The 27,105-nt window shown below is 57.1% G+C and overlaps 13 protein-coding genes across 13 annotated transcripts; 5 read left to right on the forward strand and 8 right to left on the reverse strand.

Moving 5' to 3' along the window:
• Positions 1-75: 75 nt before the first annotated feature.
• MKK02DRAFT_44256 (PIG-P) lies at positions 76-791 on the forward strand (the record flags this gene model as incomplete). Its single annotated transcript, XM_053092860.1, has 3 exons — positions 76-413; positions 462-580; positions 643-791. 3 exons carry the CDS (start codon positions 76-78, stop codon positions 789-791), a joined length of 606 nt encoding a protein of 201 aa, XP_052945344.1.
• A 1,353-nt stretch (positions 792-2,144) lies between these two features.
• On the reverse strand, positions 2,145-3,143 carry MKK02DRAFT_26451 (uncharacterized protein; the record flags this gene model as incomplete). The annotated part of the gene is made up of 6 exons (XM_053087194.1): positions 2,145-2,181; positions 2,232-2,391; positions 2,439-2,567; positions 2,621-2,700; positions 2,750-2,814; positions 2,865-3,143. 6 exons carry the CDS (start codon positions 3,141-3,143, stop codon positions 2,145-2,147), a joined length of 750 nt encoding a protein of 249 aa, XP_052945345.1.
• Positions 3,144-3,834: 691 nt separating this feature from the next.
• On the reverse strand, positions 3,835-7,916 carry MKK02DRAFT_24706 (putative subunit of the Pan2p-Pan3p poly(A)-ribonuclease complex; the record flags this gene model as incomplete). Its single annotated transcript, XM_053086920.1, has 15 exons — positions 3,835-4,095; positions 4,147-4,394; positions 4,429-4,488; positions 4,522-4,596; positions 4,630-4,916; positions 4,970-5,082; positions 5,116-5,219; positions 5,253-5,316; positions 5,350-5,676; positions 5,711-6,006; positions 6,039-6,289; positions 6,323-6,405; positions 6,439-7,186; positions 7,221-7,425; positions 7,460-7,916. The coding sequence occupies 15 exons, from the start codon at positions 7,914-7,916 to the stop codon at positions 3,835-3,837; spliced, it is 3,579 nt and encodes a 1,192-aa protein (XP_052945346.1).
• A 322-nt stretch (positions 7,917-8,238) lies between these two features.
• Positions 8,239-9,148, forward strand: MKK02DRAFT_44259 (ribosomal protein S5 domain 2-type protein; the record flags this gene model as incomplete). Its single annotated transcript, XM_053092861.1, has 4 exons — positions 8,239-8,278; positions 8,332-8,578; positions 8,612-8,727; positions 8,760-9,148. 4 exons carry the CDS (start codon positions 8,239-8,241, stop codon positions 9,146-9,148), a joined length of 792 nt encoding a protein of 263 aa, XP_052945347.1.
• A 73-nt stretch (positions 9,149-9,221) lies between these two features.
• MKK02DRAFT_44260 (uncharacterized protein) lies at positions 9,222-11,197 on the reverse strand (the record flags this gene model as incomplete). Its single annotated transcript, XM_053092862.1, has 4 exons — positions 9,222-9,356; positions 9,389-10,500; positions 10,582-10,755; positions 10,792-11,197. The coding sequence occupies 4 exons, from the start codon at positions 11,195-11,197 to the stop codon at positions 9,222-9,224; spliced, it is 1,827 nt and encodes a 608-aa protein (XP_052945348.1).
• Positions 11,198-11,537: 340 nt separating this feature from the next.
• On the reverse strand, positions 11,538-12,717 carry MKK02DRAFT_44261 (uncharacterized protein; the record flags this gene model as incomplete). The annotated part of the gene is made up of 5 exons (XM_053092863.1): positions 11,538-11,755; positions 11,800-12,003; positions 12,053-12,339; positions 12,393-12,582; positions 12,651-12,717. 5 exons carry the CDS (start codon positions 12,715-12,717, stop codon positions 11,538-11,540), a joined length of 966 nt encoding a protein of 321 aa, XP_052945349.1.
• Positions 12,718-13,054: 337 nt separating this feature from the next.
• On the reverse strand, positions 13,055-14,898 carry MKK02DRAFT_44262 (uncharacterized protein; the record flags this gene model as incomplete). The annotated part of the gene is made up of 4 exons (XM_053092864.1): positions 13,055-14,181; positions 14,244-14,496; positions 14,544-14,713; positions 14,823-14,898. 4 exons carry the CDS (start codon positions 14,896-14,898, stop codon positions 13,055-13,057), a joined length of 1,626 nt encoding a protein of 541 aa, XP_052945350.1.
• Positions 14,899-15,521: 623 nt separating this feature from the next.
• On the reverse strand, positions 15,522-16,435 carry MKK02DRAFT_32962 (putative translation initiation factor 5a; the record flags this gene model as incomplete). The annotated part of the gene is made up of 5 exons (XM_053088611.1): positions 15,522-15,568; positions 15,616-15,751; positions 15,803-15,904; positions 16,176-16,305; positions 16,371-16,435. 5 exons carry the CDS (start codon positions 16,433-16,435, stop codon positions 15,522-15,524), a joined length of 480 nt encoding a protein of 159 aa, XP_052945351.1.
• Positions 16,436-16,864: 429 nt separating this feature from the next.
• Positions 16,865-18,966, forward strand: MKK02DRAFT_44264 (uncharacterized protein; the record flags this gene model as incomplete). The annotated part of the gene is made up of 2 exons (XM_053092865.1): positions 16,865-17,174; positions 17,228-18,966. The coding sequence occupies 2 exons, from the start codon at positions 16,865-16,867 to the stop codon at positions 18,964-18,966; spliced, it is 2,049 nt and encodes a 682-aa protein (XP_052945352.1).
• Positions 18,967-20,435: 1,469 nt separating this feature from the next.
• On the reverse strand, positions 20,436-22,023 carry MKK02DRAFT_36749 (putative Non-translatable mRNA-binding protein; the record flags this gene model as incomplete). The annotated part of the gene is made up of 4 exons (XM_053089488.1): positions 20,436-20,464; positions 20,518-20,782; positions 20,830-21,490; positions 21,536-22,023. The coding sequence occupies 4 exons, from the start codon at positions 22,021-22,023 to the stop codon at positions 20,436-20,438; spliced, it is 1,443 nt and encodes a 480-aa protein (XP_052945353.1).
• A 383-nt stretch (positions 22,024-22,406) lies between these two features.
• Positions 22,407-24,195, forward strand: MKK02DRAFT_32965 (uncharacterized protein; the record flags this gene model as incomplete). The annotated part of the gene is made up of 6 exons (XM_053088612.1): positions 22,407-22,409; positions 22,445-22,484; positions 22,528-22,718; positions 22,761-23,389; positions 23,431-23,856; positions 23,910-24,195. 6 exons carry the CDS (start codon positions 22,407-22,409, stop codon positions 24,193-24,195), a joined length of 1,575 nt encoding a protein of 524 aa, XP_052945354.1.
• Positions 24,196-24,643: 448 nt separating this feature from the next.
• Positions 24,644-25,112, forward strand: MKK02DRAFT_44268 (uncharacterized protein; the record flags this gene model as incomplete). Its single annotated transcript, XM_053092866.1, has 3 exons — positions 24,644-24,787; positions 24,842-24,942; positions 25,019-25,112. The coding sequence occupies 3 exons, from the start codon at positions 24,644-24,646 to the stop codon at positions 25,110-25,112; spliced, it is 339 nt and encodes a 112-aa protein (XP_052945355.1).
• A 122-nt stretch (positions 25,113-25,234) lies between these two features.
• MKK02DRAFT_44269 (phosphatidylserine decarboxylase-domain-containing protein) lies at positions 25,235-27,075 on the reverse strand (the record flags this gene model as incomplete). The annotated part of the gene is made up of 13 exons (XM_053092867.1): positions 25,235-25,375; positions 25,423-25,502; positions 25,550-25,651; positions 25,708-25,734; positions 25,787-25,798; positions 25,850-26,034; positions 26,094-26,233; positions 26,282-26,397; positions 26,447-26,504; positions 26,549-26,586; positions 26,642-26,720; positions 26,789-26,886; positions 26,949-27,075. The coding sequence occupies 13 exons, from the start codon at positions 27,073-27,075 to the stop codon at positions 25,235-25,237; spliced, it is 1,203 nt and encodes a 400-aa protein (XP_052945356.1).
• Between the last annotated feature and the right edge of the window lie 30 nt (positions 27,076-27,105).

The following is a 27,105-nucleotide window of genomic DNA, read 5'->3' on the forward strand; positions in this document are numbered from 1 at the left end:
ACAGCTTCAACCTTAAAGTCATCTATGATCTCTCTATTATAGGTCGCCATCCCTAGACGATACGGGGCTGTAATCATGCGGCGAAGGGTCGCTACTCTCGCAGAGCCGCTCAGCGTCGCCGCTGCCTCTGACACGACCGGGGCGTCGCAGAAAGAGCAAGAACCTGCCGTTCTCTCTCCGCTCTCTCCCATCTCGCCATGGCCGCCGGAACCCCAACTCGAGCTCCCTGCTGTCCGTGCGACTGCAGGTCAGACCATCCAACCGGAAGCCTCGTCAACGCTTCCTACAGCGAAGGAGGTGTACGGGTCTCTAGCGGTCCTTCTCACCTATATCTCTGGAATCGTCTACCTGGTATGGGCATTTGCGCCAATCGGCTGGTTGGACCAGTGGGGATGGACATGGTATCCAGATAGGTAAGCTCAGGACTTGGCAGCACCTGAATACTCTGGCTCATCTACCAGGGAGTGGTCTGTCATAGTCCCTTGCTATCTGATGGTACTCGTCCTCCTCACCTACTGGATCTACAGCGCCATGGTCGCCTTCAACACGCCAGCTTTCAACTCGCCGAGTCTTATCACGGGTAAGGCTGCGGTGCTCTCGGATGGCCACAGTGCTGAAGGCTACAATGCTGAAGAGCTGCAGACTCCTTCGCCCGCATCCCGGTCAAGAAGGCCAACTCGGACCCGTACTACTGGAGATTCGCCGAAGCGGATGCCATCCCAGAAGCGGTTGATCTGCCTATCGATCTGGTCAATCGGGTGCTGTACCCAGCTCGACCTCGTCCGAAGTGAATACAGCTCTCGGTATGGATCACGTCTACGAGCTGTATCCCTTTGGGAGCTCTGGGGTCTTTATGCGGCCTAAATAGGGGTACAAGGGTATCACGGCTCGCCGCTTTTCAGGTCAGTCCATCTGTTGAGGCTCCGAGGACTTCATAGTGATCAAGGCTGACTATTCAGGGGCTAGGCATCCAATTCGGAGACTGCGATCAGCCAGATTTCCGCGCATAGCCACGAGCGGGGGGGGGCCATCATTGCCTCTCGTCGACAACAACCTATAGCGACGACAAGGCCTCTTAGCAATTGAGCCCAGTATGAGCCGGACCCGGGATCGAGCGCGGGTGTCGAGCCCCACGGATACGGCTCCAAGCGAGAGAGTCCGCAGCTGGGAGGATTTGTCACGCTATTAGTCTGTCACGCTAGTAGTCTTCTCCTGTTCTGTGCCCCTTCGTACATCATGCATCTAGTTGCACAGAGTAGGCAAGTCCTCAGCTTCTTCTGACAGCCACCAACCGCAAAAGCTGACAGCTCCCCGTATGAACTGACCCATCTAACTCAGCACCCAAAAATAATATTTGACTTTGGAATCCTGACCGGCCGGTCTTGTAGCTGGAAACCCTAAGACCCAAGATAAAGAGGAAGCAGCGAAATCGAAAGAAGAGCCACATCCAGTAGTTGTTAATCATAGCCCAGTAGTTGGTTGGGGCTTTTTTATTACCGATCACCCATTTACAATGTGGGGGTGATGAGGGGATCCCAATTATTAAGGGGGGGAGGGATCCCCGACTACATGGATAAGCAGCACGATGTCGTGAGGTCCTCACGCGCGGACGAGCGGGAAGAGATAACGCCGATGCGTTTGAGGCAGTGGAGGCCTGTGGAGGTGCTGGAATCTGGAAGGGAGGAAGACGTCATGGGGCGGGTTGTTTGCTGTCGATCTAGTCGTGCAGGTTTCAGAATGATGAGTAACTGAGTCAGGGGTTGTTAGTGGTGTTTGTCGGGATCTGCCGCCTATGTTGCTCAAAAGCGCGGGGAGCGCAGCTCGATAGTAACTCGGCGAATCCCTCGCTGGACGAGGAAGTCGTACGTGACGCACACGGCTCCCCAAGATACCCAGGCGCGAGCTAGGAACTCCTCATTCCCATTCCTTATGACTCACCCCCCTTTGATACCTCTCCTGCCTGATCAAGGGGCCAATCCGTGTCGCTTGCTCCCATGTTGAGTTAGGCCGAGCAGACTTGTTAGGAGTGGAAGTTACCGTACGCTGGACGCGGCAGGAGGGAGAATGCTCAAATCACTTGGCTACATGTCATTTTATCTTTGTACACTGCTAATCTACCTTGTCTGCAACAATCCCTAAAGCATTTATCCGGAGACAATGGCACCACCGTTGACGTGGATGCTGAGTCATCAGCGGCCGATCATGGCAGACCAAGAATGCGGAAGACTCACGATTGACCAGAGATGAACGAGCCGTCAGCGCTGGCGAGGAAGACGTAGGCCGGGCCAAGCTCCGAAGGCTGGCCGATACGGCCAATGGGGGCGGGGCTGGAGTGCCACTCCTTCATCTGGCTGGAGTCCATGGCGGCGGGCTGGAGAGGGGTCCAGACGGCTGTCCTGTCAGCTGATAACCTGAGGCAAAGGAGTCGTGCAACTTACGTCCGGGGCAGACAGCGTTGACGCGGATACCCTTGGAGAGGAGCTGGTTGGAGAGGACACGGACCATGGCGACCTGGGCACCCTTGGTCATCGAGTAGTCGAGGAGCATGGGGGGTCCGGCGTAAGCGACTGGACGAGTCAGCAAGAGACCACGTATGCAGTGCACAGCAGATTCTACTTACCCTGAGAAGCGGTGACGATGATGGAACCGCCCTTGGGGATGTGGGGAACAGCGGCCTTAGTGAGCCAGAAGGTACCGTAGCTGAGGCATAAGCGAGCGTTCCCTCCTGAGGGGAAGCAAAGGCACTTACACGTTGGTCTTCATGGTACGGTCGAACTGCTCGGTGGTGACGTCCGCGATGTCGGGGATGGAGTACTGGACACATCAGCTAGGTTCAATACACCACTTGTCGCGGACTAGCTCACCATGACCGAGGCGTTGTTGACCAAGACGTCGATCCTGCCCCAAGCCTGGACCACGCTCTCGATAACACGCTTGCACCCGGCCTCGTCCCGGATGTCCTGGGGGAAGAGAAGGCACTGGCGGCCGGCGGTCTCGATCATGGCCTTGACCTTGTCGGCGTCGACCTGCTCCTCGGGGAGGTAGACGATGGCGACGTCAGCACCCTCGAGGGCGAACATGACGGCGGCCGCGCGACCGATACCCGAGTCACCACCAGTGACGATGGTCTTCTTGCCGACCATCTACGGGGTCAGCGGGGTTCAGAGCAAGTCAGTGGTAGCTAAAGCTTACCTTGCCGGCAGGCTTGTAGTGGTCAAAGCTGTCGTGACCCTCCTGGACGGTCGAGGCCTCGGGCTTGCGCTCCATGTCCTCCTGGATACCGACGACCTGACCCTTCTGGGTCTCGTTGGAGAACGCTCCGGGCTTGGGGAACTCTCCCTGGGCCTAGTCTGTCAGCATAATCCATCCTCGTCAGTAAGGAACACTTACAGTCGCACCAGCGTCGGTGCCGCTCTCCTGGGTGCTCGAGCCGGTGAGCTTGTCTGCGACGTTCTTGATTGCCTCCATTTTGATTGTTGTGTGGGTTGTTTGAGTGAGTGAGTGGGTAGAAGGTGGGTGTATGGAAGAGAAAAAGCTGCGGTCGACGTCCCCTTATACTTTTATGTACCGATGCTCACCTAACCTCCACCCTTCCTTTGGCTATGACGTCTGCCAGAAATCCAGGAACAGAGCTAAATCGCTGACAGGTACGTCATCAGCATTTGCTGGAATCCCAGCGCGAGGAATGTTGCGCTGACGTGGCGCTGACCGTGCTGACTCCTGCTGACACGAGATTAGCTTACTGGGCTCAGAAGTCGCGGTACGGATCAAGGTCCCGCTAGAGGCACAGCTGCATGACACACTGCGCAGGTTGCTCTACTGCGACTCCCCTCGTCAATGCCGCCTCCTCTGGGTCCTGCTTGGCCTGGCCCCTCCCCCAGCTGAGCTCGCCACGCTCGACGATCTAGGTATCATCCCATCCATAGGTGGCACATTCCTCCAACTATCGCCACCTGGTGGTGGTAGCATCTGACCATTCGTCGGTGGTGCCGAGCCGTGATAGCGAGGCGGTCTCGGCGGGGCAAATGGAGGTGGGGCCATCATCTGCGGAACGAATTGCGGGGACGTGCGATGTTCATGTGGCGGTCTGAATCCCTGTAGGAATCAGCTCAAGCCTTGACCTCGCAAAAGCACTCGTGAACTGACCACTTTCTGCCCCTCGTCAAAGATCTGCTCCATGATCTCGTCAAACCGCCCTTCCTCCTCAAACCGAAGATAGGCTCGATACAGCATAAGCGCGTACTTGGCATCTTCGATCGAGTCGTGAGAAGCCGTCTGGATTTCCGTTTCGAGCAGGAACCAGACGAGGAACCGGAGCGATAGGCGCCGCTGACGAGATGGAGAGCTGTAGATCTTGACGGTATCGATGATTTGGTCTGGCGGGACGAAGATATCTGAGGATCAGCTCAGGAAAAGATAATCACTCACTGATCGTCCGGAAATCCTTGGCGAGACCGTGTCCTATGAAGATGCATCCCAGATCGACCACTGACGTCAGTCCTGTTCACATTGGGTACTCACGAAGGCGCAGCTTCTTGTAGGCCACTTTGAGTGGGACAAGCGTATGTGGCGAATTGTTAGGATCCAGATCACCATCTATCGTCAGCTGAAGTCAGTCCTATGACTCACGCTTGATGCCCGAGAATTCCGTCAAGAAATCCACGACAACCTCCTTGGTAAGGATATAATCATCGATAAACGGCACGCCCTCCTTCTCCCCTTGCCCCCTAGTGACCGATACGCGAGCGAGGGACATGTGCGATGGCCGAAGGACATTCTTGGTCCCATCTGACCGGAACTCCATCTCCTCCTGCTGGAGCGCGACGAACTCCGCATCGATAGCAATAAGGGTGCCCTGGCGGGGAAGCTCGTCGGGTTGAAGACGTTGATGCTTGATCATGTTCGGTCGGCGATTCCTGATGATCAGTCTTATCTCCGTTATTTATAGTGCTGGAGGCATCGGGCGCACCATGCTAGCGAGACGTCTTCGAATAGAACACCCGTCCCCATCTGCTTCGGAAGCGTCTCGAGCTGAAGTATATCCGCACTATCCCGTCGGGTCATCATGATCACTGTGGGTACCTATACTCAGCGCTGCTCCCATCATCAACATACCTTCCATTGTGCCGGGAAGCTGAAAACTTCTTCCTCCGAAACACGCCGAACAGCAAAATCGTTGAAGATGACCCATCCCCCTTTGGACTCGTCACTCTTCGGCACTACCCATCAGCTCTGCTCTACGATTTGCTCACTCTTGACGTATGACAGCAGGTGAGCTTGCGAGTCGGGCGTCTCCTGAATTTGGACCACGATCGACTAGAGATCAGCTCAGTCACTCAATCGACTTACCGTAACATCATACACCAAACCCTCGCCCTCCTCCGCGAACGCAATCTCTCCTGCCTCATCCGCCCTGATCACCAACTGCTTCGGCAAGAACCTCGGCGCCGGCGCGCCTCCTCTCGTCGGCTTATCCTGCCACAGCCCAAAGATCTCCGGTGTGGACACCATCGCATTTACCGACAAGACTGCCGGTAGACTATCCTCTAACTCGCCGTCGATGATGCGGCGGCTAGCGAGGGGAACGAATTGCTTGCAGCTGGCGCAGGTCGCTTTGGTGCTAGATTCCCGTAGAAGGGAAGTGCGGAGAAGTTCGGTAAATTTGGTTTCGAGGGGCTGAGCGTCAGCTGTTGTCAGATCCATAGCTTACCTTGCGGAGATACTGGATATCGATGACATGTAGAGTACCCTCTCTTGACGCAACACTGTCGCAAGAGGAACAGGCGTTGGTCGTCCGAGTACGTATTCCCAGTACTTGGTCGATTGCTGATTCCTTCGATCCGAGCGAAAGAGTGCTCATACTCGGCTTCCGCACGGCGAATGTTTCGCCGTCGACGATAGCCTCCGAGCTGAATGTGGCGAGCAGCCAGCGATTGAAGCTTTGTATAAGGGATCCATAAGGCGCATTCGACGTCTCGTCGGTATCCAGAAGGCCCAACGCCGAGGCTATGGTCAGTCTAGTACCAGAGCGGACGTACCTTGTGGCGTAGCGCTGAATGCGCGAGAGAAGTTGTTGGCTTGACAATTCGTTCCCCTCGCATCTTCCAACATCCGGAAGAGGAATCCCGCTTCGCACAGAAGACAATGCTCCTTCTTACACTCGACGCAGATGTGCGCTTTCGCCACAGCCCGTACTGGTGCGCTGTAATGAAGAGCTTGGAGCAGGGCATTGGTGTACGAGTTGAGTATGTCGGTCTCCAGCCCAGAGTACTCGGTATAGTTGTAGTAGCTATTGTCAGCTAAGCCATAAGAGCCGACCTACCCGAAGTCGAAGTCCTCAATGCCAAACTTGGAATACTTGATCTCCACCTTCCGACAATGCTTTGGGACCTGTCCGGGTACAGTCTGCAATCAGCATCGGCGAGCAATGGGACTCACCTCCTCTTCGCCCGCTTCTCTCGATCCAGACAACTTCAACCTCTCCTTCTCGCTCCGAAACTTTGGCCCGCTCTCCTTTCTCGCCGTCGTCCATCCCTTTCCTGTTGCCCACTTTCCCGCGCCCGGCCGAGCAGTCCGGACGTATCGTTTCCCCTTGAGCTCCCGGGGCATGGTCGCATATCCAATCATATCCGTCATCTTCATCGCGGCGAGGATGGGCGCGGGGACGGGTTCTGGCGGGTTGAAGAATGGGGAAGTGACGGGCGCGTAATCCGACAGAGGGATGTTGGAGAGAAGAGGTTCGGTGTAGTGCGGCATGCCGATGATGTTGAGGGGTGTAAAGTCGTCGAATGGCGCAGTCGTAGGGGGGTCGACCTGGTCTGGCCATTCTGGCTTCAAGCCCTCATACCCGTTGAACGGCGGCTTTGCGCCGTTTACATCCGCCGTATCATGTGTAGTCCAGAGATGAAGCTGACCCTCGGCATCTCCGAATGCCAGATAGTCGCCGAGAGGGGACAACGCCATAGATGTGACATAGGACGCGTCGAGCTGCTGGTATCCGCCTGGATTTGTTCCTAGATCGACGGTCTGCATCGTGCCCGTTTGCGAAGCGATGACGAGCTCGGAGGCGTTTGTAGGGTGGAGAAGGCAAAAGGAGGGCGAGGGACCGAAACTGATAGGTGCGAGGGGTCGGAGATTCCGGATGTCGTACAGGCGGACAAGGGGGTCGGGCAGAGGTCGGCCTTGCCTGTTTGTCAGCTGAGCCGCTGATTTGGGCTCACATATGTGTCCAGCCCCATGTACATATCAGATGGCCATTGGCGTCCGCTCCGCTGATTCCGCCGGTATGTGACTGCATAGTCGAAGCTGCCTTGAAACCAGTCCGAGGATCGAGGATACTGATAGATCCGGAAGATAGAGCAGACAAGACAGTACGTTGCAGAGGTGCAAGGTGGACCACTGGAAGAGAGTCAAACTGACTATCAGCTACTACGCCAGTACTTTCGCAGGAGGAATAAACTCACTCTGCGTACCACATCCCCTTTGGATGTATTGACGAGCATCATCTGCCCCACCCCGCCCACAAGCAGCTCATGCGAGTTGAGCGGATTAGGACTCATACTCCTCATCCCCCTCATTGGGTCCGTAACACTCCATCTTGGCTGTCCGCCCTTCTTCCGCCCGCCCACACCGCCCTCCGTCAACGTCCATATCTCCCGGTCCGTGACGCGGATCTCCCTCACTCCGGCATTGAAGCCAGGTACAAAGCCGAGGCCGGGTACGCTGGAACCGTGCGCCGGGAAGCGGACGTTCGGGGCGAGCTGGAGCGGATTGCAGAAGGCGCTGACGCTGCCGGAGGACGTCCCGACCCAGACGAGGTCCGAGAACGGGTCGATGGTGATAGCCGAGGGGATGGGCTTGGGGTCGGCGCGTGTCGGCGGAAGCGGGAGGAGCTGCAGAGGATTGTAGGTCGCCATGATACTTTGGATAGGCGACTTTGACGCCTACATATGCTTAGGCGGGTGTATAAAGGAACAGGTACGATAGCTAGATGGTCAGCTGTGGTGTGACTCAGTGGACCGTTGTCCTTGCGCGGTATGTCGCGTGTTGGTGGCCTGGAGGGATGTTGACAGACTGCCCCCGGAACCGACATAATTTTGACTTCTTGTCTGCCTGTCCTCGCCATCGATGCATCAACCATACTTCTCGCTCATATCGCATCTCAATCAGGCTTTGTAGACCCTCATAGCACGCGCACCCTTCAGTCAGAAACACTCTGCACCTGATCTATCCGCAAAAATGGCTTCTTCATCACGGCTGGAGATCTTGAACGATGGCGGTAAGTCCAAGATCAATCAGATCAAGTGTCCGAGGACAGCCCTGACAGAGCAGGACTCCGCCATGATGCTCGCAGACCATACGAGCTCCGATCCATGTCGTTCCACCTCTCCCCACATCCCACTGCCGACGGATCCGCTACGGTCACTCAAGGTCTCACAACCGTCAGCGTCTCAGTCTTTGGTCCTCGCGAACCCCGACAACGGTCCAGCTCGAGCCATGATCGGGCGGTCATAGCTGTCGAGGTCGGCGTAGCTCCCTGGGCAGGTACAGGAGCACAGCGACGGGCCAGAGGCGATAAGTGAGCCCAAGCAAGGAATGGAGCTGATTTCAGGCGATTAGCAGAAGTCGGGGCATCAATACGGCAAACCTTTGAACCGGTCGTAATGACCCATCTCTACCCCCGTTCCGAGTTATTCATCAATGTTCAAGTCGTGTCTGCCGATGGAGGTGAGTCTAGCTTCCGACGTAGCTGACAGAAGGTATTCTGCCCACCGCCATCAACGCCACAACACTGGCACTAGTGGACGCCGGTATCGCCATGCTCGACTACATCTCCTCCGTCTCGATCGGTCTCCACCTCACCCAACCCCTCCTCGACCTCTCTGCTCCGGAAGAAATGGACCTCCCAGTTCTCGTCGTCGCTTCTCTCCCAAATTCAGGCAAGATCACCCTGGCTCAGATGGAAACACGGCTTCACGTCGACCGATTCGAGGAGATGCTGGTGCTCGGCGTGGAGGCGTGCAAGGTGCTCAAGACGGAAATGGAGGAGTATGTCAAGGAACGGACAGGGAAGGTCGTACAGCGGATGAGTCTGGCCGTGGAGGGTGCAAAGGGATTACAAGCGGGCTTTATCGACGGTGGCAGATGATGCATGATGTTTGGCTACAACAAGATGATCGACAGGTCCGGCACGTGCGCGCCCGCGAAGCCAGACGATAGATCTATCGACGCGACAAGATGAACGCGCCCTCGTATCCAACATACTCCTCTGGCGTGAACGTGTCCCGCCATCGGCCCACCATGGTGTCGCCAGCGACGATATACCCTCTGTATATCCACTTCCCGCGGGAGTCGGGCTATCATCAGCGCTATCATCATTCTTACTCACAGAGTACTCCTTGACCATGCTGGCCATACCGTCCCACGCTCTGACCCTTCCCCTCAGAATGAAGCTGCCCCATGCCGAGTGTCCCGTACCCGTCAAGAGCAACTCGAGCCCGCTCTCCTCATCCGGGTTGTCCAGCATCGCGTCCAGCTCCGCCTCGGGCACCACCTCGTATCCCTCTATCGCCTCGACCTGCTGGACAAGTGTCTCCTTGAGTGTCTCTTCTTCCGCCTGAGCAGACGCCAGGCCGGCGCGAGTGGTAGGTGGCGAATCGGCGGGGAATCCGGCATTCGTCGACGGTCCCTTCAGAGGCAGTTTCGTCCGATTCCGAGGTGACGCCTCCTCCTCTTGCTCTACAGCCTGGTCGTTCTCCTCCTCCTGCCACTCCCCCTCGTCCTCCTCAAAGGTGTACATCTCTTCCTCCACCTTTGGCTTGACTTCCTTCTTCACCTCCAACTCGACGTCTCTCGCCCGTTTCACCCGGACATACGTCTCGACCAACCGCCACACCTGTCTTTGCTCGCCATACTGCCCCTCGTACAACGCCTTCCTCTGCCCCGCCAGCATCGCCTTGAAGGCGTCAAAGTCAAAGAAGCTGAAATTGCCTTCCCAGACTCCATTGAAGCTATCCCGCCAGCTCTTCCGGGACATCCCGGCGCCATGGATCGGGTCGTGGCATTTCGTCAACCGTATAAAGTCCCGATCGTGTATGGCCGAATTGAGGATGTTGCGTTTGACTACCAGGTCCGATCCCGCATCGCTGTCCTCCTCATCCTCGTCATCCTCCATATCGTCGTCCTCATCCTCGTCATCCGCCCTGTAACTGCGGTTCCCGCACCGTCGGTCGAAGAAGTTCAGGATGGCCCCCTGGGCGAGCTGTGGTGGGCTGAGTTTGATCCGCCGTCCGTACCACTCCACCTCGACGCCGGTCTGCCTGGGCTTGAGATCCGCGACGAAGATATTGCCCATGGGCGCGACGTCTGGTGCGGAGTTGGTGGGGAGGTCGTTGATGGTCCAGGGTGCCAAGAAAATGGTGTAGGCGTGCGAGGCGAAGACGTAGGGCCGCAGGACATACAGCCTGCTTAATCGGCTGCTGAAGTGTTCCGCCGATGGGCCTCACCAATTAGCTTGTTAAGCGGCACTTGATAAACGGGCCGAACGGCCAGAGGCATCATGACTGGAGACGGGGCACTCACAATGGGACAAGACCAGCCATAGGATCCAGGTGAAGAGCGCCTGAGGTGCCCCATCGGGCGGCATGACTGACAGCAGACAAATGGGTTCCATGACCTGGGTAATGTACAGGTCGATGAATTCGTAAAGCTGGAACGGCGCAGCAGGAGCTGTGAGGTGTTCCAGGTTCTTCCCATCTACCCAATTAGCTGTGCCCGCGGATAGGGACATACCATTCTCCACCAACATCACGTAGATCACCCACATCTCCTCCTCCCCAATACGCTGCACTTCCTTCCTATCCATCATCTCCCTCAAACGTGAGAGAGCCCTCACCCGCCGCTTCAGCTCGGCCGTCATCTCCCTCGCCCGGATCTTGCGGGTACTCGGCCCATCGCCCAATCGCCTGAAGACGGCGGCGGTGTCAAAGTTGGCGCGGAAGATCCGAGCGTATAGCTCCGGATTGGCAGTGGGGGAGATGACGGAGTTGATGAGTCGGGAAGTACGGAGGAGATTGGTGGGTGAGGCGATCCAGCGAGATGCGTCGCCCAAAACAGGGCCTGGTAGGGGCCGAGTGGGCGGCTGACACAGGTGGAAAGCTACCAACGACAGGACCTCTTCTGGGAGTTCGGAGAGCATGTTATGTGGTCTAGCTTAGTGCCGATGTGATAGATGAGCGATGTGCAGAGGGATGCGAGGTCTTGGTGGTTGGATAAGCCAAATAAGCTTCGCGCGGGCAGAGTTCGGCCATCGGCGGAGCGCGCATGACATCTAGTCAGGCAGCTAGCTGCATGGTCCAGCTATCAGGACCTCGCCACTCGCTCTTGTCCCAGATATAGCCCTAGATTCTCTGCACCTTCACATCCTCTCCGGAAGGCTAATATGGATGCGCATACCCAAACCTCAAGAAGCGACCAATGTATACATTTCTTTCTTCACCGACGTCCACGCTCTCCACTCCGGCAAGCCGACGCATAATTTAAGTCTCCAAGTCATACACCTTGGCCGCCGTGGCGCCAAAGATCCCATCAACCGCCTCGGCCCCCTCGCCGAGCTCCGTCACTGCCTTTCGGAGGACAGCGTACCATTCCGTCTCGCTAATCGGGCACGAGGAGGCGCCAGACGATGTGGGGGCTGTAGCGGGCGCGGTGCCAAAGATGATACGATGGGTACCGAACGATTCGATGGCGGGCGACACTGAAGGTCAGCTCGGATCTGTAGGTTTGAGGTATCACACTCACAGTACATCCTCAGTACCCTTTCGAGCTCTTTACGGTCCGACACCCACTCGCCTGACTGTCCATCACGAATCACCGGCGGGAGCGCCTTGAGGTACACGCTGGAATGGAGGGACAGCTGGTTCAGTCTGCCGATGTACGTGTCGTACTCTGGGTCCTTGGCGAGCGTGTCAGAGTCGGTAGTCAGAGGAGGGGGGAGCAGACCGGCTATAGGCGTCAGTGCAACTCCAGCCTCGGCGGGTCCTGCAGAACTTACAGATCACAATCTTCCCGTGCCCATCTCCTTCTTTTGCCTTCGTGTCGGCCTCCTTATCACTGACTTCCGCCTTCTCCAGCCCAGTGGCAAGCCCGGCAGTCCCCAAGCTCCCTTCGAGCGCAAGCACCGCCTCATCTAGCAGATCCCATTCCTTCTCCGTAAGGGGCACCGTCGAGGGAACGACCAGGTCGATAGCCGAGTGAACAATATTGGTCATGCTCGGCGGAGCGGGGCTCGACAGGTTGAGGATAGTCGGGTGGATAGACATCGGCTTTGGCGAGGCGGAACTAGGTAGATCAGCTTCATTATTTTTCGGCCTCTAGGGCCGCGGAGCACGTACGAGCTTGGAGGAGACTGGTCGTCCGAGTCAAGAACGACATGCACCGCAGTCTTGATGGGCGGTCGGGGCATACCGGGCGAGAGCAGGCCGTACATCTCCTGCGAGGAGCCGCTGACAAAGGAGTGCGAGTGGGCATCGATCAGATACGCCGGGTGCACGTTGTTGGGAGACGGAGGCGGCTTGGCGGAGCCTAGTTCATCAGTATCATACCGAAGTTGTAGAGCCTCAGTGGCTCTCATACTGGGCGAAGGGACGTACCAGGCGCAAGAGGGCCATTCGCCTCGAACAGCGTCTTGGGCAAAGGAGGGGGTCGTTTGGGAGGCATCTTGATCGTGCGGAGCCTAGACTAATCTCGGAGTCTACGCGATTCTCTACGACCGTGATGGTCCGTCTCTACTTCTTGCGAAGTCTAGCTAGCTGCTCTGGCGCTGTACAGTCGGATTGGCAAGATGAAGTACAGTCGAGGAATGCGGACGCGAAGCGCCCAAGGCCAAAGGTGGTTAAGCTTATTTCGGAGAATTCTGAAACACGCGGACACGTCACATTCCGTTAGAGGCATCCCTGCGGCTTGGAAGAGACGCATCGGGCAACAGAGGCTCGGGGGAGGAGGGCCTACAGCGGACGGAGACAGCTGGTACGTATGAATCGTTGCAGTACCGCCGTCATATCATATCTCGTCCCAGCTCATCATCCTCGTCCCCCTCATCCCACATATCCCGCCCATCCCCCTCCAGCCCCAAGACAGCCATCACCTCCCTCGCCGCCCGGACCCTCCGCTCGTCCTCGTCCGGCACACCCGCCAGCTCCGCCCGTACGCTCTGCAGATGCAGTAGTAACGGTGTAGGGTCCATAGGTAGTGATGCGGGGATACCATTCTTGTTGAGCCGGACTTTGGGTTGGCCGGCCGCGCGAGCGGACGAGGAAGGCGCGGTATGGAAGTCGGAGAAGTCGTCATCGAAGCCGTCTGGTGGATGGCTATCTGTAGTGGCAGAAGAGGCAGGATGTGATGGTGAGTAAGCGTGTGAGAGTGCCGGGTTATGCCGTGGTGATGAAGGACCGTCGACCTCGAGTGGTGCTTGTGCTGTCCGGTCGGTCTCTCCAGATGCTTGCGCCTTCGGTCCTTCATCGTCCCCATTTCCGTCTTCGCCATCGTCCAGAGCTTCATAGCCCCCTCCTTCGCCTCCCCATGGATCGTCCTGCCCATCCTCATCCCCGTCCAACCAATCCTCCAACCTCTCCCATTCCCCTTGCCCCGGACCTGACTCCTCCTCAAATCGTAGACCACTCCTTTCGTCCTCCCCATCATCCAATTCCTCGTCAGAATCCTCCTCCAGAGCCCTCTCGAGCCGCTCAAGCCTCTCCATCCGCCTCACCTCCGCCGCGTCCCGCTCCACCTTGAGCTGCGCAAACATTCGCGCCGTCTCCGCCAGCTGCTGGTTGAGCGTCTCGAGGCTCGGGAATTGCGCCTGCGCGGCCAGTCGGGTTGGCGTTGAGATGCCTTCCCACTCCTTCGACCAGAGGGCTTGCTCGTCCGCGTCGCTTCCCCCGGCTGCGTCGATACCCTCGGTATCCGACACTCCCCGGGAAAGTCCCCCTGTGGGCCGAGCGAAGGACGTCTCGAATTCCGCAGAAGGCTCATCCGCGTATTCGCTTTCTCCGCTCCCTTCTTCCAGCTCGTCGTCGTCAAAGTCCAGATCCATGGCTGTCCGCGTAGCGAGCGGTTTCCGGACCATATTGGGCCACATGTGCGTTTGTATCGTTATCCGTACTTCCTCCAGTGGGTCTAGTGCTGTACAATCAGCGAGAAGCCCCAGCGCAGAATAGATGCAAACCCCTTATGGAACGACTCACAAGCCTCATCATCCGTGGCACATTCGTCTATCACCTCCATCCCCAGCTCTGAAAACATCTCCTCCACCTCGTCCCATTCTGCCTCGTTCTGGTGTGCCGCCTGGTCCCTTACTTCATCCCCTTCATTGTCTGTGCCGCCCAGGTTGTCGCTCCCGGTTGGTGCGTGTCCAGCCAAGACGCGTACGGCAATAGCGATATCTCTCGGTTCGGAAGTGATAATCCGGGTTAGGTACGGCGGTAGTGGGTTGGGAGGCTGATCCGATCAGCACGGCGCCCATCAGCTCTATAGCGAAGACATACAGTGCCAGTGAACAAGTAGAGAATGACCGGTACGCCCGGCTTCAACCCCGTTGCTTCCGAGTGCAGGCTGATCGCCTCGGTGTCGAAGCGGACAGAGGCGGTATAGTACTTGTTGTCAATGTCCCACACTGGCTCCTCCTCCAGCTGTAGTGACGCATTCGAGGTCAAGCCTGTCTCACGTCAGTACTAGCCCAGATACCAATCGTTGCTTGAGAGGTACACTAAGCGGCTGATTTGACAGCACGAAGTTGAATTGAAGGGGTACGCCCTGAGACTCACGCTGGAGGAACGGTAGCGGATCCAGCGCTTCATCATGCAGGATCAAGATCGAAGATGAGGCGTCTACGTGTGACATCGCTCGTGATCGTACCTGCTGCGCGGCAGATGAAATGGACGATGTGTGGTTGAGGCAAAGTCGCAATGCAAAGACGCGAATCTCGCCCGCGGCCGACCTCCACTTTTTCTGTTCGCCAAGGCACCGCCCAAGCACAGAGAATGTACCTGCAGGAACTAGGAAACTAAGTCTGTCTATCTGGACTGCATACGAGCTGGGGAGCGCTGATGTGGCCCCAGCGATAGCTCAGACCTCGAGAGTGGATAGTCTGCTTTAGGTAGATCCTCAACCAGCTCGAACGGCCTTTCCGAAACGACTTTGCCGTTCCATCCCGAGGCCCTGGTCGGGGATCAAAGCAACAATCGTCAGGAACAATCAGAGCAGATCAGTATAGACACCAGAACCTTGAGATAGGCACAGCCCCTGATCAACGTCAAGCCACTCGCTCCCTCGTTGAATTGCACTGTCTCTCATCGCGACAAGACTATCATGCTATGTAAAAAAAAGGTTGGTTGATTCCAGCTAATCATCAAATCGCCGATAATGCTAGACTGCAGAGGGGGAAGGTGTGGAGAATGTCGTGTTCGGAGGGTGTTGGGTTTCTATAGGTGATGTCACGGGAGATAGGGGAGTGGTCGAGCCATTTACTTGCCCTCGGGGGCCTCCTTCCAGGACATCGCCTGCTCCTCGTCTGTCATGTCAGCTATGTTCACCAGCACGGGGAGCCAGACAACTCACCCATGGCAGCGATGATAGTGACCATGAGGTCCTTGCCGGCATCAAAGGCGGCAGTGATCTCCTTGCCGAGGTCAGAGTCGGGGACCTTGACATCGTCCTTGGCGTTTCCGTCAGAGTCCATGAGGTTCAAGAAGCCCTACAGATATCAGCTAGAATACGACGTAACACTATAGACGCAAATACTCACGTCGTCAATGGAAAGAAGCTGGTACTCGGAACGGCGGACATTGGGGACCTCCATGTTGTGGGTGGAGGGAGAGATATCCTCGAGCTTCTTGCCGGTGAAAATCTGGAATGTCAGTTATGAGCTCTTTTCATGCGCCGATGGTCCAACGCGAGCACCGGCACCGCCCAGCCCCATCTTCACAACCCCATATGTCTTCACAACCCCATATGTCTTCACAACCCCATATGTATCTTCGAGCCTCTCAACCCATCCCTTTCCCCTTCAGGCCCCTCAAGCCGATCCCGGGCATCCCATCTCCGTCCAAAGACCTTCGACTTTCTCTTTCCCCATGCTCTCCACTGCTATCTTCCCTGTCCAGGCGGACAATACTCACGTCAACAGCAATCATGTGCACCTTGGCGTGACCGTGCTTGCCGGTCTTGGAGGTGGACATGTCGACAATCTTACAGGGGCGGCCCCGGATGACGACGTGACCGCTCTTCCTGAGGGCGGAACACTGGAGGCTGGGGGGTCATCAGCTTCCACTCTTCCTACTCAATAGAAGCGCTGTACACAACCCTATACTCACGGGTAGGTCTTGGCCGCACCAGCCCCGGCAGCCTCGAAGGTCTCGTGGTTCTCGTCGTCGGACATTTTCTGCCTGGGTCAGCTCGTCTTTCGAGTCGATTTCCTCGCTGAGGGCCTCACTGGGTATGTATAAGCGGGGTGTTTGAGAGTAGGAGTGAGTTGTATATACCAAAGGAAGAAGTAGAAAGGGATGTAGACCCCACACCCCGCCTCCTGTGCCTGCACCCACCAACCAGCGCACACATTTTTCCCATCTGCTTCCGTTGACCTCACTCGACCATCTCACCCTTCTTCCTCCACCCAAACGGACATTCTCCGATAATCTCCGACAGTGTGGCACTTTTAGCAGCTTCGGTCATCGCCGGCAGGGGGGCAGTCCGTGCGTCCATACCTCGCGACCAGCTCCTCGAGCTCGAGCAGGCAGAGCAGGCAGCAACAACAGCCCTACTGTATCTCAACTAGACATCCATAAGCTAGCAAGGGGTGTACCTGACGATGGCGTCTGCATCGCCCTCCCCAGATGCTCTCCTCCACTTGGCGACCCTGCATATCCTCTCGACCGCCGGCTTCCCGTCCACCTCCCGAGCTGCCTCGCTCACTCTCTCGTCCATCGCGGCCAAGTACCTCCGGACAGTCGCGCAGGCATGCACTGAGCAGGCCGCTCTGGCGGGTAGGAGCAAGGTCGGTGCTGGGGATGTCGTCGAGGTACTAGGGGAGCTAGGTCAGGGAGTTGGAGAATTGGAAGGATGGTGGTTGAGCAGGAAAGAAGAGGCGTCGTTTGCTGGTGGATTCGAGGATCTGGGCGGTATGTCTAATCAGCTGTATGCACTAGGTGTGTACCTCTGCTGACTCTGCTAGAACAGCTTAGTCAGGGCATGGAGCTGCCGGATGCGCTGGCGGAGCTCAAGCTGGTCCGGAATTCGGATCTTCCCCTAGGCATGGAGGAATCAGATGATGAATCCACGGAGGAAGAAGATGAGTCGATGGAGGTGGACCAGGGCGAGGAGGATGAAGTCAAACCCCATATCGACTTCGACTCATCATCCGGGCCACGATATACCTATGTTCGTCCACCGTCACCCGACTTCTCGTGGCTACCGCCTTTACCTGGCAACTCAGCACCCTCGGGAGTCCTCCGTCAGACTCTCGACCCGGCGGACACATTACCCAGCAACGTACATGGCGCCGAAGCCGCCGCTGTGCCACAAGATAAGCTGTCTCTCATGGACAAATATCTCACTCGCCAACCTTTCACATCCTCCAGTCTCGCCTCCTCCAACTTTATCGAGCCCCCTCCACACCCGTCCCCCGCCTCCATCCCACCTCCCTCGTCCTCCTTCCCCGCCCTCCTCGCTACCTACAAGGCGATCGCTGCCGAGCCTTCCGTCTCCTTCGCTCAAACGCCCCTGCGTATGCAGGCCGCAGATCTGCTCCGGCGGGTCATAGCCCCCCCAGACATATTCGGCGTATCCGACACCCATTCCGGACCCATCCCTTCCCCTGCGGGGCTCATCATTTCCGCTTCCGCCTCGGACACCCTCCCTCCACCCACCGTCCAAGTCAACCCCAACCCGACCGGTATCCTTGCCCGCCTCGTAAGAGAGATGCGGTCCCCGTATCTTCCACCTACACTACGAGATAGGCTCATATCCCTCCGCCCACCCCTGGCGCTCAACGACGAAGACGGCAAGCCGATATATTACGGCGATCCCGTGCGTGGCCCAGACGCCGGGATGCTCAATAAGGCTCGGGGGAAACCGCCAGCCGGGGACGGGGCGGAGGGTGACGGGAAGGACCAAGAGGCGTATTATCGGTATACGTGGGATGTGGGACCGAGGGGGCCGGAAAAGTACAAGGGGAAACTACCATCGGGAAAGAAGGTGGTCAAAAGTGCAGTAGGGGAGGATGTGCCGAGAGGGAGCGAGGCGGAGAAGAAGCAGGGAGGCGTGACGGGGATCAAACTCAGGTTGGATCGAAGTCCGTCTTTCATCCCTCCTCCGGCTTGGCCGGGCGCCCAGGCGCAGGCGCAAGGACACGGACAAGGGATGGAGTGGGAACAGTCCCCAGGTGCTGGTCCTTCCCATGCCCTTCCTTCAGTCGAAGGAGTGGAGAAACGCCCAGGATCTATCAGTCTCCGTATACCTTCGCAAACCCCTCCAACCATGGGCCGGACAGACGGTCTCTCCCCAACTCCTCCTATATCCACACCCCGGATCCGCCTCTCTCCCTCCTTCGCCGGTCTACCCCCACGTACCGACACACCCCATTCCAATCCCACCCACCCCGCTTCTACACCGGATACGAACCATTCGCATCCGTCTCCCGCGTCCGGATCGAGCGCGCGGAGTATCAAGATAACGGGCTGGCAGCCGCCGCCGAGTTCAAAGGTCGTGGTAGGGTGGCAGCCGCCGCCTGAGGGGTCGGTGTCGGGTCAGCTACCGGAGGCAGGCGCGGCTCCACCGTCGGTTTTCGCGCCTCCGGAGGGGGAGGGGTGGAGCTCAGCTGGACCGAGTGCCGCTGTGGCACCTATGGCGGGTGGGGGTATCAAGATTCGATTTGGGGGACCGAAAAAGAAGGACACTGAAGCAGAAAAGTAGAAAGATGCGCGAGGAGCGAGGACCGAGAGAGGCTAATCATACATTCAGTAGGGGATTGGAACGTCCATCTCAGAGTGACGTTTGTGTAGTGGAGGGGTGAGAACTGAGAAGTATGGGCAGCTAGGCTGGTGATGCCAAATACTACCGTACTGATTAGACCTATCTCTTAAGCTTACGCTTACGCTTACGCTTACGCTTACGCTTACACTTGCACACTTACACTTGCCTAGATTTATACACTTTCTGACCTTGGTCATTGCTTTGACAACGCATACCGCATACGCCGGTAGGAGCTGATCGTCTCGTGGAGTATTCCAGATGGAAGTCTTCCTTTCAGTCACATGTTGCAACACAGCACAATTTGACACTGAAGATCTTTTGTCTAGTGACAATCTGACACCCCTGGCGAGTGTGCCTTCGTGTCCCCGCTGGTACTAGAAGAGGGTGGATAGCGATGTAGCATTTCCACGTCCTTACCTTATCTTATCTCGCCACTTCGCGATCTACTCACAGATACTCTCACCTTACAACTACCAAACATCATGTCCAACTCGTACTACGTTAAGACGAATTGGGACCTCTACGAGGATCTCTCCAAGCCCTACCAGTGGAGTCGCTCGAACGACAAGGACGGCACTACCAAGGGCACGGAGGCGGTCGTCCGCGAGCAGAACAAGAAGGATGTGATGGCGGTTTGGGGATTTTTCGATGGTCCCTCCACTCCGCTTACCCAGCTTAAATTCTGAGATCAGGCGCGGAAGTGGGCGACGGCCGAGTCAAAGTCTTCCATTGACCCCAAACGCGCATGGAAGAAGGGGGTGACGAGGAACGAACCGGACTGGGTGAAATCTTTCCTGAAAGACGCCCCCGCGGAGCAGAAGGCCGCCTTTGCGCCGGTTTGGGAGAAAGCGTCGGGCGGCCCTTCGATGGACATGAGCAGCGATGATGATACCGGTGTCCCCTTGCTATGGAGTGCTGCGACTACTTCGTAGTTTGAGTACTCCCATTTCCTGTGCTGTCTTTTCGAGTCAGTACCCTATGCATGATCCTGAGTCCTGGCAACTCGTGTATCCTTTATATGGTGATGGCCTATCTCGCTCTCTCCGCATGCCAAGCGCCCTTTTCAGCAAACGCCGCCGACCGCAACACTCTCGCTGCTCGTTTCTCTTCTGGTCAATCACGCGACTTCACCTGCGCTTCGCTTGCGATCTGCGGAGCAACTCATCGATCTCATGATCACATCAAGTTCAAATCAGTAGGCAAAAGAGGTCAGTCGCTGCCAAGAAGCGGATAGGATGTGTATACATGGCTCGGCGGACATCCTTGAATAGCGCAATGTACTCGCTGGCCTGTACCCAACTCTAGCGGCTCGGCTCCACACTCCCCTATCGTACACTTCCACCCGGCTACCACCCGGCCGCTCCTGTCTCGGAACAGGCCCATGACGGCGCTATGATCAAATCTCCGACTCATTGAGTCTGCCCGCCCTCCTGGGGTGCTGCTAGATTAGCACCTATCCCGCAACCTTGAGGCAGAGAGATAGAGACTCACCATAGTACCCTCCCCATCCTGCCGTCTGGTAGTAAGCCGCCTGCGCCGCCTGATCCCATCCCCCCGATCCCGCCCCCGCGCCCGGCGTGACTGCATGAGACTGTGGAGACATGGATGCTTGGTGCGCCGAGTCGGGCGTTGGTGCTGCGCCGGCAGAAGAAGGTCCGCCAGCTTGTGATCCCGGCTGGCCGGGAATGCCTTGTTGGGCGTACGTGTATTGCTGTTGTTGGTTGTAGTTGTAGTAATTTGGGTAGTTCATTGCTGGCTATAACAGTCAGCTAGGTCCAGGTCCGACCACAAAGGACAGCTTACCATTCCGTATTGTCCTTGTGGGGCCTGAGGCGGCGCAGTCATCCCTGGAGCCGCAACGCCTGTACCTGGGTGCCCGTCCGGCGCCTTGTCCTTCCCCCAGCTACACTTGATCGGTCGACCATGTACGAGCTGGTTTGACAGCTGTGTAATGGCCAGCGCGGCATTCTGATGCGTGTCGAGCTTGATGAACGCGAACCCGCGGTCCGCCTGCATGCGGATCTCGACAATGTAGCCGTAGCCCTGGAAGAGGGGGATGAGGTCTGCCTGGGTAGTGTATGGGATGAGGTTTCCGACATAGACGGTGGTATTGTATTCGGGGGTCTGGAGGAGGACTTGGTCGAATGGGAGGGGAGGGGCGGTGTGGTATGAGCCAGGAGCGGGCGAGTGGGACATGCCCATGTGTTGAGGCGGCATGGCCATGGGGGTTGCGGCGATGGGATTGCGAGGGACGTAGGCCATGGGTGATACGCCGCCCATGGGAGGTGGCATGCCCATGCTGGGGCTGGCGCCGCCGCTGGGTCCGGGAGGTGCGCCAGGTCCACCCGTTCCGCCGACTCGGCCAGTCTGGGTTTTCTGGTTGGCCCAGTTAACGCGGATAGCGCGAGAGCCGAGCCATTCGCCGTTCATCGTTTGGATAGCCTGCTCTGCGTCTGGCTTTTCCCTACTCAGTCAGCTTGGCGGCCATCCTACGGCCGGGACAACTCACCTGAACGACAAGAACCCATACCCCCTCGACTTGCCCGTGTTCATATCCCACATGACCCTCGCCTCCGACATGGTCCCAAACGCGCCAAACGCCTTGCTCAGCACCTCGTCGTTGACCTCCGGACTGAGATCCCCCACAAACACGTGAAAGTGATGCTGCGTGTCCTCCTTTGTCTGATTCTGATACGCCCAGTTGACCCTCACTTCCGCATCGAATATCTTGCGCCCATTCAGCGTCGTGAGTGCCTGCTCGGCACTGCGCATATCCGCATACTCGACGAAGCCGTAGTTGAAGCCGCCGTGCGAAAAGGTGCGGTCCTGGATGATCTTGGCCTGGACGACGGGGCCAGCGACGGCAAAGATCTCGGTGAGCATGTAGTCTGTGACCCGGGGAGAGAGGTTGCCGATGTAGAGATGGGGCTTTTTGGGGGTGTCGGCTTGTTGAGCCGGAGTAAGGCCGAAGCCTGTGTAGGTGCCGTTGGCGTCCATGGTGAGAGGGAAGAAAGGGATCGAGAGAAATGAGGAGAAGTGGAAAGAGATTGGCGACTACCCGGAAGAGAGATCGAGCGAGCGAGTTAGACCGGAAGAGTGACCGAGAGATTGAGCCGAGCCGAGCCTAGCACCAGAGAGAGAGAGAAAGAGAGGAAAGAGACAGAGAGATAGGGAAAGGTATGACAGCTATGCAATGTATATAGTCAGAAGAGAAGAGAAGGCAAGGGGGAGGAACGAGGCAAGCTCAGCTCAGCTGCCACATTGCGGCGATTGCCGGAATTATCCCTTCTCGGTGCAGCGACGCGCCTCGGCTCTCCACGTTCAGTCAAGGAATGCTCACCACCATAGACAGCATACACCTATAGCATAGTACAGACAAGATGGTAAGCAGCTCATCACAGGCAGAGCTGACCCACAGGTCGTCCTCTCAGCCGCTATCTGCACTCGCAGCGGAAAGCGTGAGCTTCACTTGCTTCATCAAGGCTCAAGCTGACCCGCCAGCCCTGCTCGCGCGCAACTTCCGCCCCTTGCCGCGGTCCCGGATAGATGGCCTCCTCGCTGCCTTCCCAAAGCTCATCCCGGCCAACTCGCAGCATACCACCGTGGAGACCGCGGATGTCCGCTTTGTATATCAGCCATTCGAGGAGCTGTATGTCCTGCTCATCACCAACAAGGGCAGTAACATCTTGCAGGTGCGTCTTCCTCAATAGACGAGTTGCAGAGCTGATGTATAGGACATTGCTACCCTCAACTTGATTGTCCGGATCATTTCATCTCTTACACCCGCCATGTCCGAGCCGGCAATCCTACACCACTCCTTCGACCTCTTATGCGCATTCGACGAGGTCGTCTCGCTCGGATACAAGGAGAACGTCTCGCTCGCGCAGGTCCGGAACGTCCTCGAGGGAGAGTCGCACGAGGAGAAGATCCAGGAGATCATTGCGCGCAACAAGGAGGCGGAAGCAAAGGAGGAGTTGAAGCGGCGGGCAAAGCAGCTCGAGATGCAGCGGAGGGAGCAGCAGCGCGTCAACCAGGCGACAAGGGGGTATGGGGGCGGTATGGGCAACGGAGGTGGCAGCGGAGGAATGGCGGGTGGATACACGCCGGCACCGAGGTTCGAGGCGAGCGTGCCAGAGTACAGGACACCAAGTCCCGCGGCGCAGCCGTCAGTCCAGAAGCCGGCGTTCAAGGGTACAGGGATGAAGTTGGGCAAGAAGAAGGGGAGCGAGTTGACTTCGGTCCTGGGTGGAGAGGTCGAGAGGGAGGAGGAACCACAACCGGTGCCGTATCAGCGGGTGCCGGAGCCAGAACCCGCCGCGGTGGAAGTGTCTGCGGATATCATCGAGAAGGTCGAGCAGAAGAGGTATGTCTTTTGCTTTCTTGGGGGATTCTGCTGACCCACAGTGTCCACGTTACCATCAAAGAAACACTATCCGTCACACTCCTCCGGGACGGCGGGTGCCAAAACCTCGAGCTCAAGGGCGACCTGGATCTGCGCGTCTCGGACGCTGCAGTGTCCAAAATCCGCCTCACACTCGCCTCTAATGACTACGCCGACCTCCAATTCAAGCAACACCCCAACGTAGCCAAGTTTACCCCCTCCGGCGATAAGGTCATTGCGCTCAAAGACCCCTCGCGCGCCTTCCCGGTCGGTCAGGGGCTGGGTGTGCTCAGATGGCGCGTGGCAGGCAAGGATGAGAGCAGGGTACCGCTGAACGTCACCGTCTGGCCGCAGCCGAGAGGAGATGGGAGTAGCGACGTGGCGGTAGAGTATGAGCTGGAGGCGGGGCATTTGGACTTGCAGAATGTCGTCATTTCTATTCCTATCCCGTGAGTCTCCTCTTCTTCTCGTCTCCGACTCTGGTGCTGTACTGACAAACCAGAGCCGACGCCCTCCCATCCGTCTCCACCCCAGACGCAGATTGGTCGGCCGACCGCGCCGCCTTCCTCTGGACGATCCCCTCCATCTCGTCCGAAAACCCCTCGGGCTCCCTCGAGTTCAAGTGCGAGGGTGACGCAGACGCCTTCTTCCCTGTCAATGTCGGCTTTGTCGCCGCGGGCTCGCTGGTCGGTGTGGATGTGGCGCGGGCGAATTTGATTGAGGGCGGGGCGGAGGCCGAGTTCTCGATGGATAGGGTGTTGACGGTGGACAAGTATGAGATCATTTAGGGTGTTTGTATAGATCGATATGGATGACTTTTGGCCCTTTCTTCTGGAGGCTGGAGGCCTGGTTAGGAGAATATAGGTACCGGGAGGGGGCTGGCCTGTACACGATGGCGCAAGAGGCGGCGAAGTAGCAAAGGCGGCCCCGGTGAGGGGATGACCGCACCTTACTCATTGCTGGGGAGCGTTCCTTAACCCCTTTTGTATTCTTCTATTCCGCAAGGCCTATAGTCTCCTCATACCATGGTCGTCCCTCCCCATCCGGCCATCCCCTCCAGCTCGGCTCTCCAACGTCGCCGGATGTCCTCGCACAAACGTTGCGATTCTGAAACACGGACGCACGGGTTGCTTGCGATCGATGCCGTAACCGTTGAGCTAGCATTTTTGCAGCCAAACGTCGAGCTGAGCTTTGCGTTGCACTTGCTTGTTACCATTATCATCAATCACCAACACGATGGCACAAGGCGCAGGCAAGAAATCAGGCGGCAAGTCCGTATCCGGCGGAGCAGCCAAGAAGAAGTCGGGCGTGACGCGTCCAGGGAGGTTTGTGGTGCCGCCCAAGACGGTGGGCAAGATTGTGGCCAAGGCGCAAGAGAAGGTGAGCTATGGCTGAACCAGACCTGTAGGCCTTGGCCTTGGACTGATGTTCCAGAAACTCTCGAGTAAAATCAACGACTCGATTGAGAAGCAGATGGTGCAAGCTGCGTCGAGCGGGAAGTTGACAATCATGAAGGGCAAGACGGATCTGAGACCGTATGTCCAATCATCCAGCTATCAACTGCCATCCAGTCTATACCACTGCCCATGGAGGTCAGAGCTGACATCATAGTGGAGAAGGCAAGAGCAAAGCAGGCGGTGCAAAACCCCCCAAGCCAGAAAAGATCGCCCGGAAGAACTTGAACCATCACACACGGAGCGGATGATCGGCTTTGCTGTTTCTACTTCGCACGCCCGCCCTGCATTATCACCCTTTGTACGAATACCGCCATGTACAAATCTATGTAAAGTATCTACGCCCGCCTATCGTCGGGCATTCATATACAGTCTACTGTTTTGTGATGGCGCCAATCTCCATACCGACCCTGACTACAGTCTCGACGCTGGCTTCCGAATTGGCGCAGAGGTCTTGGTCAAATTGGATGCCTGCGGAAGAGGGGAAAACGACGATGTTGGTGGAGCCACCGTACTGAGTCTTCAGTCCTGATGCGATGGCAATTGGGGGACGGCGCTCACCTGGAACCAGCCCAACTCTTCACCCTTCAATATCTTATCTCCGGGTTTCTTGGACCAGCCGATACTACCGACCAGCATCGCTGACCGTCAGCATGGACTCAGTCATTCATAAACCCGAAGCACTGACCGCCGACTGATACCAGCGCTATTGGGACCTCTTCCCGACCAGGTCCCAGGTTGGCGTGGATGAGCATAATGGAGCGCTTGTTCCTGGTGAACACGTTAAGATCTGGCAACATCAGCTACTGTGTATAAGAGACTCCGGCTGTACGGATTCGTGCTCACTCTCATTGACCGCTTGGGGATTCACCGCTACCGATCGTCAGCTGTTGTCTCACAACGCAACGGCGACGGGCCAGCTCACTGTAGAGTTCGCCTATAATGTTAGCTCTGAGACATCCCCTATGTCAGGAGACAGGCAGCTCACCATGGATATCCTTAATTGATACGACAGTCCCCTCGACAGGCGAGTGGTACCGGTGATAGTCCTGCGGCGCCAACCGCGCGACTGCGATCGAGCAGCCCGGGTCCTCTGTGAGCGCCGAAAAGCTCTTGTCGGCCTTATCGTCCCCGACGAGCAAAGACTGGATAGAGAACTCTTGTCCTTTGATCCTGGATGGTCAGCTCCCGTACGGTCACACTGCATCTGCGTCCTGCTGCGGACAGCTCACCAGAGCTTCTTGGCCTGGTCGACCGATGAGAAGACGGTCAGCCGGCAGTCTGCTGGAGAGGTGATGATGAGTGGGTCGGAGGGGGAGGTTATAGGCCGAGCGGTAGCTTTCAGTCGGCGAGAGAAGAAGGCGTTAAAGGTCTGAGTATCAGCTCCATACCTGCACAGCGACGGATCGATGTAGCTGACCGGGTACTTCGTCAAGTCTGACACAAGCAGCTCGTCAAGCGGGAGCTGATACGTGTTGATAAAGCTTTGGATGTGCGGTAAGACGTCGTCCCCTGTCTGATCGTACAGCTCTCCTTCTGATAAGTCAGCTTATCGTCGCGCAGAAAAGCAGCCAGTAAAACGCACGCTTGATGGACTGGTTCTCGAGCAAGCTCTCGATAGAGGGGTAGGTCAGATATCCGCTCTACTGGATCAGCTCATGTGTTGCAATGGAAACATGTAGCTCACACCGGTGATGAAGAGAAGGTGCATCCCGACTCGGACATCTCGAGGCGTTAGTAATGGCTTATAGCTTCGGCCAGTGGTATAGCAGCGACTTACAGAGTGGCATTGCTTCAAAGACTTTCTTGCCTGATGTCCTGTCAATGACGTAGTTTCCTAGGTGCTCCATTGCGAATAGCTGAGCGGAAGTCAGCTCTCGTCTCCTCGTATGGGTTGTATGATGTGGCTGGAGCAGTTTCAGCGTACATTGTGGACGGTCTCCTGATTTGGGAACAAATGAGCAATCCAGCTCCGGCCCTTCTTCGGAGCTACATGGATCGCATCGTTGGGATGCTCCGTATCTGCTTCCTGTCAGCTTCTTCCCCTGTCGCGCCACGAAGGTTTGGACCCAGTCGCAATTGCTTACCTGCACCTTCGGCAGTTTTGGGCACAGCACTCGGTTTGCTGGAATCGACGAGATGCGTCAAGCTGTCCTCGAGGTGCTTGCCGAGTTCAGCAGGGAGGGGCTGGTTCGCGCCGGCTGCGTTTGACATTGTGGGATCTTCTGTGCTGGTCCTGATCGT

This window comes from Dioszegia hungarica, assembly GCF_025882075.1.
Source record: "Dioszegia hungarica strain PDD-24b-2 chromosome Unknown MKK02contig_8, whole genome shotgun sequence".
In the NCBI taxonomy this organism is placed as follows: domain Eukaryota; kingdom Fungi; phylum Basidiomycota; class Tremellomycetes; order Tremellales; family Bulleribasidiaceae; genus Dioszegia; species Dioszegia hungarica.